General features: G+C 45.6%; 1 protein-coding gene across 1 annotated transcript in view; it reads left to right on the top strand.

Annotated features, from left to right (window-relative positions):
• The first annotated feature begins 13,264 nt into the window (after nt 1-13,264).
• The window catches only part of MTA1 (metastasis associated 1), a 60,662-nt gene continuing 60,574 nt past the window's right edge, over nt 13,265-13,352 (top strand). Inside the window, exon 1 of the mRNA XM_062497701.1 lies at nt 13,265-13,343. Within this exon, the coding sequence (XP_062353685.1) occupies nt 13,265-13,343 (79 nt within the window). The remainder of the gene's footprint in view (nt 13,344-13,352) is intronic.

Below are 13,352 nucleotides of genomic sequence, written 5' to 3'. Positions count from 1 at the left end.
GTCGGAGGTAAGAGCGGCCGCGGCCCCGCGCCGCTTCCCGCGTGCGGCCGGCGCTGGCTCGGGGCCCGGCGGGGCAGGCCTGGGGCGGGGCGGCCGGGGGCCGGGGCAGCCCGGGAGGGGCCGGGGGCTGCCCGGGAGGGGCCGGGGGCTGCCCGGGGAAGGACGGAGGGAGGCCTGCCTGCCTTCCGGGGTTACCCGGGGTGAAGGGCTGCGGGGCCCGGGGCTGGGGCGCTGTGCGCGGGGCTGGGTGAGTCGGGGCGGTGGGCGCAGCGGGATGGCTGAGGTGAGGGGGAGCAGCCGCGTGGGGCCGTACGGAGCGCGACGGTGCGGGGAGACGAGGCGTGTGAGGTTCCAGGCGGTGAGGGCTCGGGGACTGGGGCTGGGGCAGGGGCAGGGTGGGACGGGTGAGCGGGGCTGGAGCGGAGCAGCCACGGGGCCAGGCCCCGGGATGAGGCCCGGCGTGTAGAGGCTGCTCAGATGGGGGTCATGCGAGGTTGTCGGGGTGGGGAGCTAGGAGGAGTTGCTGAGATAAGGAGCACAAAGATGGGCAGAGGCTACTGGTAGACCGGGGGGCCGGTGGGAGGCACGTCCTGCAGATCTTGGCTTCCCCTTCCACTCTTGCTGTGTTGTTGTGTGCTTTCCCATTAGTCTTCTGTTCAGGGTTGTGCTCCTGTCTGATTGTCCTTTGTTTTGGCTCACGTGAAGAGAAAGGAGAGGCAGCGGGGTTTGGGACTGTGTTTTATGGAACATAAGCTGAGGGTGGTCTGGCACGAATTTGTGCTCGGCCATTTTCCTTCATAAAACCTGTTCTGTGGAGCTTCCTTCTCCCCAGGACTATAGGCTGTACAGGAAGATGTTTTTGTGGAGTTCCCTTCTTTTCAAAATGCCCTGCTTCTTGTGGAGTTCTGCAAAACTAAAGTAAAGTAAACAAGAGAAACAGTACAGTGAAGATGGCCAAGCCATCCTGTCTGGCTGCTCTTTATCAGCAGCCACTTTCTGTTCTTTCTACTCTTCTGGCCTACCCTTACTTTTTACCTGGGAAAATGCTGCTTCTTTTGTCATGTTTGTACCTTTTTTCTGGCTGCACCTGGTTTCTGAGAGGTATAACACTTGACTCTTGGCTGCCCCAAGCTTTGTTTCTTGGGTTGCCCCAAGCTGATAGTGTGCCTGTAGAGAGTAAGATGATAGGCAAGACGGGTTGTGGAAGTTTGCCCTGGTGTGACTTGTGAAGGGAGTAGTTTGATGGAAATTTTTGTTCAGCATTGACTGGCCAAATGTCATGGGGAGTGTTTTGTATGTCTAAATCTGTACTGTGCATCCCACAGAAGGTGGGAAAGCACCTTTGGAGGTCTCTAGATTGACCTCCTGCTAGAAAATGCTCTGGTAGATCTGAGTGCTCATGGCTGGATCCATCCCAGGCTCTAAGAATGGTGATGCCATCGTTGCTTTGGGTCCTATCCAGTGTTTGATTATGCTTACAGAAAATATTTTGTTTCCATGTTCCTAGATGGATTTTCTCTTTTTCCAGCTGGGGTCACACTTCTGTTATCCCTCATCCTGTCCCTGCTTCTAGGCAGGGCTGGCTGATCCTTGAGGGATGCATTAGGAACCAGCTGCCCAGCAAAGGTCGTAGCTGCTGATTGTGGTCCTTTAAACCTGATGTTACAGTTTCCCCCCTACCTTTATCGTCCAGTTTTTCAAGCATTTTTGTTTGAAGGGTGCTGTGGGAGGCTTAGCAGGGCCTTTGATGTGAAGTCAAGGTGTCCAACATTACCTGCTCTCCCCTCAGCCACAGAGCCAGTCTCTTGGTCCCAGATGGGGGAGTCCTGTTGGTCAGGTGTGATTTGCCTTTGGAATATCCATTTTGGCTGGTCTCAGTTACTTTTCTGTCCTTGCACTTGGAAATGGTACCCAGGATTTGCTCTGTAGCCTTTCTGGGCAGAGGGCAAGGCAGCTGGCTGCTAGCTGAGGTTGCAATGCTCTGTTATAGTCCATATGGATGAAGTCTTGATTTGATGTATTACCAAGATCAACATATGGATGGGTGCAGCTGTTTCTGTGTGGGAGCTCTGTTCAGCCTGAGCCCAGGAGTGTGTGTTATTGAATTGTTTCTGACCTCTGGTGCTGCTATCTCCCACTAATGGTTTTGTGCACTGAAGTTGTGTGAGAACTCCAGGGCAGGATTAAATTTGGCCTGGGATTTGTGCACAGTCATTTCGTACACTTACCCCTGGAAGACAAATACTCAGCAGATAATCTCTTATTACACTTGTGACTACCGGATGCACTGCGTGAACTCCAGACCCAACAGCTGCCGAAAATGCATCCAGCTCGCTACAGATCAATACTGCTCCTGGAAGTGCATGTTCACTCAGGATGGTCACCACCTTAGGTCTGGCCATGAAACACCACGAGTTTTTGTTTTCAGAAGCCAGGGCTGGGTTGACAACAGGTGGATGTGAAGCGTGTTGTTCTCTTCATGTGTTCCTGGGTAAAAGAGCTGAGGAGCCTGTGCTGTGGGGGGCTGAAGTCTTCCCCTTGTGTTGAGAAGCAGAGTGGTTGTGCTGGGAGGTGTAGGAGCTGCCCCTTGAATTGCCAGTCTCTGTGGGTAAGCTGACTGGTGGCATCCAGTGATGCAGCTGGTTCTGCTGGATCCTGCCAAGTTTCTCCTGGTACGTTTCTGATGGGGGGGGGGAGTGGAGTTGGTTTCCAATGTGACTGAGACTGTCACAAACTAGCACAGTTCAGGGGGTGGAGGGATGTAAAACTTTGCAAATGTGTGGGGAAGAATGCCAGGGTATCAAATTCCAAAATGAAATGGGGGTCTTAGTTGTTGGCCAGTAGGAAATCCTGGAATCGCCTGCCTCCAATGTAGCAGAAGAGAAGGTTTTCTTAACAGCTGCCATACAACCATGAAACAAATGGCAGCACAAAGAAAGTGGACTGCTTTCACTTGGAAGGAGCCATGGTAGGTTGGTTTTCCTCTTCGTGGAGCAGACTGGCAGCTTGCACAATCACAGTCTGCATGGGAATGTTGGATAAACACTAGATCAGAGAAGCTTGGGACCTCTGAGCTGGAATTTGGGGCCTCTGATGAAAAAATGCACGTGGGAGAGAGATGTTCATTGTTCTAGCAAGTGCCAGGCTCTGCTTTCAGGAGAGTGCTGTGTCAGCTGCCTCGAAGAGAACAGGTCATCTTGGTTCCAAGAGACTTTCCAGCAGATGTTGTGTCTCTGCCTTCTCCAGGAGAGTTTAACTCTGGTGTTACAAGTATTCCTTCAGTAATGGCAGCTGAGGCTTGACTGCAGGTTTATGCCCCCATGGCATTCCCTTGATGCAATGGAACAAGGATTTTTTTGCATTTTTGTCTTACACTGATTTGAATAACTTATTTTTTTCCACCTCCCTCCTCCTCACTTTTTGTTTTTTCCTGGATTATTTTTAATCTTGCATCAGCTACCCAATCTGGTTCACTGTGGGACTGTGTGAACAGCTGAATGGGCTCAGTGGGAGGGCCGGGAACAAGGGGATGGGGAAAGAAAGGACAGGAAGGATGGAGGTAAAACTACTGAAGACAGTACTTTTGCTGAGACAAATGTCAGTTTATGCTTTCAGGTGAAGTTTTTTATGTGTTTTTTACTTTTACGGGTTAACCTCCTGTTTGGGAACATGCTTAGGTGCTCACTGATCACTGTTTCTGAGTCTGTGGTACATTTAAGGTATGTTTAAATGGCATTGGGAGGTCTGATAACAAGTCAGTTAAGCACAGAAGTACTTGCTGCATCTAACACTTTAAAAGTGAGAGAAGTGATGACCCTCAGTGCCTGACTTGGGCACCCAAGGTTCACAGCAGCTTTATTCCAGTGTGCTGAAGCTCCAGAACTTGCTGGGTGTTGTTCATTACTTTGTAGTTGGTGGCGATGTGTCTGCTTGTGCTGCGGTCACACATCTTACTTCAGTATAGTCCCTGCTGTTTTTAAGAATGGCAATGTGACATCATCTCCCTGCCACCACAGGGTGCTGTTAATGTGAGGCTGGGGACTGTCTTTGACCTGCCCCCATCCCATTCCATACTCCCACTTGGCATCCAGGCTCTTGTGGCAGCCTAGAGTTCTTGGCTTCCCTAGTGCAGCTGGAGAGCTGTGGGCACAGGAATGGTGCATCCGTCCTCTTGATATCACAGTAATGTCAATAGGAATTGTCTGAGCTTTCCTGGTAAAGAGCTGAGAGCTGTTAAAGAGGCTTGCAGAGAATGTGTTGCTGAGTCTGAATGTGGAGCAAATTTAGATCATTTAACTGCAGCATCACTTGTAAACCTTATCCTGTCCCCTTGCTTTGTTGCCAGTGTGAATGTGTTTTGGGTGACAGGAGGGCTTATTGTGCAATATCCCTTGTTTTGGTTGTGTTTGCTGGGATTTTGTTTTCTAACTTTGTAGGTAGCCTGAGCTGAGAATGGCTTTAGTGGAGAGCAGTATTAAATAACCTGTAAAGATAAAAATGAGGGTTTATTCTTGAAAATGTCTAATAGGCTTCTGCAGCCATTGGCCCTAATAAATTTAGGACAGCTTCTAGCTTACCACTTTTCAGCAACAGCTAGGCAGTGGGTTTCTTCACTTTTTTTCCTTTAATTGTTTCTGGTTACACAAGTTTATCTCGCATGTTTGGTAGTCTTCCTTTTTTTCCCTTCCCTTTCCCCTCACCCCTGTATCACACTGCTACAGCATTCGTTAGCCTTTTATTGGGAAATGCTGCACGGGGGAGAGTGTTGCCATCCAGCTTAGGTGTGTCCAGGGGCTAGAGCTGTGACAGCTCTGGATTTGTAATGGCTGCAGGCCATTCCCAGCTGGCACAATGGAGTGAAAGGACTGAGCTTCTTGCTGCTCTCTTGGTGAGTTGAGGCAGTTCCTGGGCTGGTGGGTGGGAGGCTGTGCCAGGGCACTGTTCTGAGGCACTCCTTGGCAGTGCCCCTTTTACTGCTTGGTGTTTTGCCTTTCCGTGATGGTGAATAAAAGACACTCAATAAGAAATGGTGGAAAAAAGACTCCTAAAACTCAGTTTGTTTAACAAGTAAGATTTTGGTGAATGTCAAAGATGTTCCTTTCACTTGCATCTAGTTGTTTTTCAAGCAACTTTTGATGTTGAAGTATCCTGACTTCTTTAAAGGAATTGAGTGCATAGTCTCTCCCCAGTAGGATGAGAAGAGAATGAGGTGGTTGCTCTTACTGTTTTTACTTTGATTTATAAACAACTCCTGAGTAGTTTGAGGTTGCGTGAAAGCAAAGGTATGAACTGTTGGAGGCTGGCTTCTGGTAGTTCTAGGCATCTGCTAGCAAAAAGTAACCTGTGAAATCAGTGTTACTTCTGCACCAAGTAAGGTGGTTTTTACACTCTTATCTTGTTGCTTTCCAAGCACATTATTTTTTAAATCCCCAAGCAGGTAAGTGACCAAGCCCTGCAGCTGCTTTGCCTCAGTTTCTCATGAGGAAATTCTCATAAGGATAATAGGAACTGTTGGGAAAGGTGCCCTTGTAAGATAATTATGATTCTAGGTCTTTGGAGGTCACCACTACAAATCCAGTATACAAAGAGGCCCTGCTTCTGAGTGTCTTTGAAGGTCTGGAGTGGTTCCTTGTCCCCTCTTCACTTGTAAAACCAAGTCTGGAAGGACATGCAAAGTACTGGTCAAGCTTTTGGGCTGTTGCCAAGCCCCAGAGAAACCACGCATGAGTTTTTTCTCTTCCAGCTCTTTGCCTAGACCACCTTCAGGAAAGAAGAGTGTTTGTGAGATAACTTTGACTTGGGGTGGATCAGTGAAGCAAAGAAGTTAGTTGGTGGCTTAAAGTGAGTTTGCAAGTGGAGGAAAGGTTTGGGTTTCTCCAGCCCTTCACATGTCTGTTACTTGCAACCTGCTGGGTCTTCATGGTGCCTGGGCTTCTGTGGCTCTGGTTCTGTGCATTGCCAGATCGTGATCCCTGTCAGATGTGGCCCATGGTAACGTTTCTGTTAAATTGTACACAGTGTGCTCTGGTTAATTTGGAGGCTTTATGCTTTCATGCAAGATACAGAAGGACAGATGTCACTTGACCAAGCATAAAGTTAGTGTGGTGTGAACAGATGATTCCCGATTTAGCACAGGGCTTGCCCTTACAGAGTTAAGTTGTCAACATCTGAGCAAATTTGAACCAGCCAAGTGAGACAGTTTCTGTGGATGTTTCTTTCAATGGTGTTGATTTAAGGCAGGGTGTCCATTGAAGCTCTTGTAGCTGCCCTCTGCTTCCACTCCTGGGCTTCCACAGCTTGGCCTGGCTGTGTAGGAATAGGGCTTTACCATGTGCAGGCCTCCTGCCATCCAAGGAGAGGCTGTCAACTTGAGGGGGTGGTATGAGAGGGCAGGGGATGAATCACCTTCACTGGCACTCTTGTTTGAAGAAACATCTGCAGGAGTTTACACTTTGTCTGTTTTTTGCATTGTGGAGCCGTGGTGCCTCTACCTTTGGACTTAATATATTGTCATACTATGGCCTAAGCAGTTCATTCACGTTGGCAAACTGAAGTTCAACCTCGCTCTTAAACAAGCGAACCCAAACAAGAAACACAACTTTTTAAAGTTTGTTTGTTTCTCCAGGGTGATGCCTTCACAAATTTGGTGTCTCAAGTACTCCAGAGGTTCTTGTTTTGCAGCTCTTGAGATTCTTTCAGGGAACACGATGCTAGTTTCTTGTCATCTTCTCTACTGCCTAAATATCTTTTGGAAAAGAGTGCTTTTTTTATCTGTCCTTAGCAATGAGAATTACAATGGAACAGGCTGTTTTCTTGGCTGCTACAGATGGTGATTGTTGTTAGGGTGTAGCTTGAGGATACTCCTCTTCCATTCCCCCTATCCCCTCCAAATACTCCTCCATGATTTGAGGAGCTCTCTTACTAGTCTGTCTCTGTCTGCTCAAGTGACTCTTCTGTAAATTAGACCATCCTGGTCTTCCCTTACAACAAGCCTCTGGGGAAAGGGTTTCCTTTTTTTAAGTGTGAACTATTTTCATGGTATTGATGCACAAAGAATGGCACTGGATGCAGCTGAAATTACATAGGCTCACAACTTTGCTACTGCAGAAAATGTTTGTGTGGCTACATTCTTGGGAACTGAAGTGGCAGGAGAGGCAATGCAGAACGGGCTTTGTGTCCAGAGGCCTTCAAATCATGCTTCAATATGAACTGTAAAGTACAGAATAAAGCAAGAGGTTCTCCAGGAATGTTTAATGTAGGAGAGGCTGGCACTGGTCCTGCAGGAAGCTGGAGGGAGTTGACTCAGTGAACCTCAAGTGTCAGTGCCACATGCAAATGGGCCTTAGTTATAGCTGGAATATTGGGAATGGATTAATTGAAATTGGTTTTCTTGAACTGCTGTATAATTGATTTCAAACAGCAAAAATTGCTTCTTTGTCCTCAGGGTAGTGCTTTGGAAGTTTAATTTTATTTCCAGGATTCTTGCACAGTTTCAAGTCCTGTTTGTACACACTTCTTCTCTCCTTTGGGGTGGTGTCCCTGGTAGCAGTTACTCCAGAGGGGCAGAGTTCTTATCTAGGAGTGACCCATGAAATACAGCTGACACCCATAACCTCTTTGTCAAAAACACCAGCACACTCCTGTCCTCTGCTTTTTTTTTTTTTTTTCCTTCCCATAGATGTCTGCAAGTGAAAACAGCCAGCAGTGCTGTGAGGAACAGAAATAAGGATATTGGCAATCTAAAAGTTGTGGGTTTTCTCATGAGGTGGTTCTTCCCTTTCTTCTCTTCCCCCCTACTTAGAATTTTACACTTTTCCTGGGAAAGGTACCATCTGTATGAGCTTTGTGCCTCATGCAGAGCTGAGCTCTTTCCCTGAAATACTTGGGAGCATACCTGGCCATTGTGAATTAGATTAGAAGGTAATTGAGCCCAGGACCTGCCTTGAGCAGCACTGACAGCAGGGGAGTTGAGAGGTGCATCAGAAAGCAGAGACTTCTGGTAATTCCTCCAAACACTGTGGAATCTCCAGTGGTTTGCTTTGAAACCTAGTCTGTTAATTGTTTCTGAATCAGGAACCATTTTATATCTCTTTCTTAAGTTTCTCACTTTCTCTTGTAGTTTTTGTATCTGTCTTTTATATAGGGAACAATGATGAGTACTTAATGACTTCTGTCCATCTGTGAAATGTCTGTGCAGAGGGCTCAGGAGTTAATAGGGAAGAACTAATGCATGGATAATGGAGTTGAATAAATCTTGTTTCACTAAGAATCAGGCAAAAAATTATACAAGATGGCTGGAATTTTTCTTGCCCCCTCCCTTGACGTGATAGAAAACAAAGAACAGAAGGCCTCTGGGAAGTGCCAGATATCATAATTAAATAATCCAGATATTAAATATCAGAGTTTTAACTGGATCAAGCAATTGACAGTTTGTCCAAGCAAGTTGCATGTCATTAACTTTAATATATTTTTCTTTTTACTTCAAAAAGATAGATTATGTCTTATATTGAGTAGATTTGTATACGGAAGGTACTGTAGTTTTCATTTGTAACTATTACAGGTCCTTCAGAGTTTGGTGTTTTGGTGGGGTTTTTTGTTGTTTGGGGTGTTGTTGTTGTTGCAATAAGTAACTCTTGTTGTAAGAGCTGTCATGGATAAACTGTACCAACTTTTTTTTAGGTCTGTGCATAATCTGTAGTCGTGTTACATGAGTTATGGTTAGGGTAATATTGAATCTGGATTTCTGGAGGCCTGTCAGAAAAAGGGATCCATAGGTTACACCTCAAAACAGCCAAGTAACATTGGCTGTCCCTTTCTTGTTCTGCACATTTGGAAGAAAATATAATGCAAACATTTTGTTTACCATGTGCATAATCCTTTGTCAAGAAACAGAGCAAAGCTAGCTTATCTGGGGTACTTCAACTTATCCTTGCTAAATTTAGTGATGGTTTGCTGTTAACTGTGTGGAGGGGAGGTTTCTGCAGGAGATGTTTGCTTTTGCCATGTCCCTTACTAGTTATAGGCTGTAGGTATTTCAGAGACCTGTGTGCTTGGCATTTCCACATCTCTTTTAAGGAGTTAGGTGGTAGTGGTGCTGTTTCCCATAGCGTGTGCTGCCTCATGCTCAGCTTGGTGCATCCAGTGCATGTGGTAGCCACAGTTCCTGCTGTCCTGTGCTGACAGTGTATCTTTAATACCTTTGTTGATCCATGAAAGACATTAATTTGTAAGTACCTGGTTTGTGTATTTTGCCAGATATGTTAGCAAAAACACATTAGCAATAGAAAGAAGTGTTTCAGTTTTGCCTTTCTGATAATGAAAATACTATGGTGGTGAGGCTTTCTCTATTGAAACTCTGCTCTGTAACTAAACATTCCATCGGGTGACTGCTGCTGGGAGTGTTGCTGCTTTTTGAGGAGCCAGAAGGCAATAGGACTTGGGCTCTGCCAGATGGGGTTGCAGGACTTGCAGGGTTTGGTACAGTCCCACCAAGAGGGATTGTATTATCCAGAATGTAAAATGATGGACAGTTTAGGGACAGAGCTGGTGAATAATTTGAAAACTGGTGCTTACTGAGGAGAACTAGCCCCAAGTTGAATTGGAGAGCGCAGAGTATGTGGAGGCACATATTTCCTGTAAAAGAAGTCATAAAATAAGCAGGTCATCATAAGTTGATGCACTCTCTTGATGCTCATCTGTAATTCAGGGCAGTAGCTTTGTGTGTTGGGGAGGGGAAATATTTACAGTTGTGGAGTTACTTCATTATCCTGTGTCTGGAATTGCACATTGTACCCAGCAGTGTAGTGAGTGTGGGAAGAGGGAAGGCTCCAGCCTCCCTCATATCCTAGGTATGTCTGAAGGCTGATGCAGTGCTTGCTGTGTAAGACTGGGGGATAAGCTAGGGAATACTCAGCTAGGTCGGTCCTCAGAAAGCACTTGTAGCTTGAAAGGCAAGTGTGCTTTGGGAAGGATAAAAATACTTTTGGGCATTTTTGCAACTTGATCACCGAAAAGCCCATAAGGTTATTAGGTAGCTCAGACATGTCTAATCTTATAAATATATGACCTCTAGACAGTGCTTATTATTTATTTTGCTGTATCCCCTCCTGATTTTCTTTTCCGTGGGCTGATGTAGACATAAGCAACAGCTGACATGAAGAAGGCAGAGGGGGAAGCTCTTTTGCAATAATGTCGTAAAAGCATATGAAAGCAAAAAGAAATTCTGTTCTATTAATTGTGAACTGAGAACAGTTATTTTACTGCCTTTATGGGAAATTTACGTATTCTGTGGTCTGTAGGCTGTCATTCCAGTTTTAGCTGGTGTACTTGTTGTCTGTGTGTTCTAGCAGTTCAGTCATTTTCTGTGTAATACAGCATTGTTTTCTGGCAAGTTGTGTTGCATATTCAGAAAAAAGAACTATGGGATATAAAGGCTTTTTTGGGGATAGATTTATATGTGGGTACTTCTGCTCTATAACAGCACAGGCAAGGGGAAGATCTACATTTGGAGTTTGTCAGAAGGTGATGATGTGTGTGATGGTCCTTACTTGGGAAGCCTGATCACAGATAACTGTGACATGCATGAGTGGTGCCAGTAATTATGATTGTGGTATGGATGCATGGCTGATTAATTTGGGGATGGTGAGCAGAAGCTCACAGCTGTTGTGAAGATATGGGGTTGAAACTCTTCAGGCAGCTGGGTGGTGAGGGATTGCCTTCTTGTGCTTTTTTATGGTGGTTAGGGGGCATGCCATGCTTGTGGGATGCAGAACAGTTTTAGACTAGTTCTTTTCTTCAATTTTGTAAGTAGGAAATCAAAAAAATCAGCAAGGATAGATAGTCAGTTGTGTTAGAAGGGCCTGACTGGTTTGCTATCAGGATCTACTTTTCTGTCCCTAGACATTTTTTTTTTTTGTTTTAGTGAACTCTTCCTTCCTGTTCTTAGGAGTTGAGATGCAGAGCTCCCTGTTCAGAGATTTGCTGTTTTTGTCTCCTTCCCCATCCCCTCTTCGAGCCCAGGGTGCAGGACCCTGGCAGGTGTGCACACACAGGATGTCACCCATTGACAGCTGGATTGTTGGGAGTCTGTTGAAGGTTTCTCTTAATTGTGTGCACATGAATCTGCAGTTGTAGGCACAGCCCTGAAAGCAAACTGGGAATAATATTATTTGGGTGGGCAGTATGAGAAAGGTTGTACTTCCATGGCATGGGAGGAAGCTGGAGGTGAAGTGGAAGAGCCACTCAAGGAGGCTCCAGGTGTTTTGGGGTGTAGGGCCCAGTGGTGTGCCTCCTTTAAACCTCCTGTGCAGGAAACCAGTCTTCTTGGGCTCGGTTGCTCATGGAGTTTCAGAGGAGTGTTCTCACCAGCCTAAGCATCAGTTTGGAGAGTGGTTTGTTGAATTTGAAATTTCCATGTTGTACATGTGGAACAGGAATTCAAACAATTCTCTGTGCAGGATAGCATTTTAATTGTAGTTCTAGTATTTAGAATCTCTGTGAAAAATGAAGACACTTTCCTCTGATATGCATTGTTTTGTGGTTTGCAGTGTAGTTTGCATTGCTTGCAGAGAGGAGGAAGCCCTTTTCCTTGTAATTTGAGCAATGGGAAATAGGTCTCCATTAGTTGCATAGCTACTGGTGAAATGCTTAGCATAGTTGTGGAATTAGTGTAAAACATGGATGAGATGTACTGTGCTGTGGATTTGACATGGTGAAGTCATCAAGCACTGGCCTAAGAATGCACCTCTGTCATGTGTCAGCTCTTGGAGCATCCGGAAGGACAGGTTTGGTTCTGCCTTTCTGCCAGCAGCCTGCAGGACGTGGTGGTTCCTGTGAGCTTGGTTTGCAGTTGTGTGGTCACACAGGGTGGGTCCGTGGGTGCTCCTGCTGCTGACCCAGACAGTGTTGGGGGGGTTTATTATTCAGTATGAGCTGTTCTTTGGTAAACCATTCATCTGTGATAAGATTTCTTTAAATCCATGCCAGATTTTACAGTCAATAAACTGTAGTTACATGAAAACTCAAGTTAACATTCACTCAAGGTATAAAATGTGTTTCTGAGAATATATGTGTGTACATGCACACCAAAAAGCTGATTAAAAATGATGTAAACTATAAGCATTTGTAACAGCCACCTGAAAGCCAAGGGATTAAAGATAAGGTTAAATTTTCAAGACATAGATTGACATTTCCTTTAGTTTTAATTTCTAATTTTTAGGCACGGTGTATACAAAAATATTTTTTTGCATCTGTCTCAGTCAGATTACCTGGAGTGAGGATTAGCTGGTTGTCTTAGGAATTATTGGAGGGTTGGAGGGAAGGAACTCATCCTTTCTTCACTTGTTGGAGCCCTCCAGTGAGCCTGGAGTGGCATCTCAGTGTTCTAACATCCTCTGTCTGCTGCAGTGCCCTCATAGGTCATGGGTGGTTCTGCCATGGGAGAAATAATTTCTCTTTACTCTGCTGATCAGTAAATTGCTTAATGCCCACCATTGTTATTTCAGTCAGCAGTAGTTATTGCTGAAGCTGCCAAATATCTGTTTGGTTTTGTGACTTCTGGTAGAGTTGGTCCATAGTAATGTTGAGCCTGTTGTTTCCTGTTTGCTGTGCTGCACAGAGCCAGTGTTTGGGAATGGAAATTTAGGATCTAGTTACTTAGGTGTTTGAACCATTTCTGGTACCAACCCATAAAGTTTTATACAAACCTGATGTCCAAACTCTATTGCTCACTTGAGATTTTCACCAGTTTAAAGGCTGCAGGAATGTGATGTTTAAGAGGAACTCACTCTTGCAGTTGGAAGAAAGTTTTGGAGTTACTCATATGATTGTTAGCATGCGTGAAGATGGCTGATGATAAGTCTGAGAGGCCTGGAGCACAGAATGCACAAAGATAACAAAAATTGGGTGTGCTATTTCACTGCTGCTTAGCCCTGGTTACACTGTGGTTGAGTAAAAATTGAAACCTGGCTTGTCACTCCAACCAAGACCAGGTTGGGACTTCACTGTCAAGGTGTCTTGACAGCAGCACACTTTTTAACAAGACAAGAGCTTGGAAAACAGGTTTGTTAAGAATTTGTTGGATTGTAACCCCCGGGACTCCTGGTTAGTGAATCTTTCCTAAGGCAGCCAGCCCCGTTGAAGGGGCAAGAGGGCACTTGAGTTGTTTGCAAGTAGTACAAGAGCAGCTTCCTTGGGGTAATTTATCAGTGCTGTGCTCTTGTGCTCCACGCAGCAAGGAGGTGGGCCGGTAAATGCAGGGGGACCTATGGATAACGGGCTTGTAAACAGCATTCTGAAGAAAGCAGTGTCTGCAGCTCGAGTGGTTTTACACGGGCAGGTGCAGGGTAAGTGTC

Source organism: Cinclus cinclus, chromosome 8, assembly GCF_963662255.1.
Source record: "Cinclus cinclus chromosome 8, bCinCin1.1, whole genome shotgun sequence".
NCBI lineage: Eukaryota > Metazoa > Chordata > Aves > Passeriformes > Cinclidae > Cinclus > Cinclus cinclus.
Note: the sequence above shows the minus strand (reverse complement) of the source record. Positions and strands in the feature narration are given on the sequence as shown.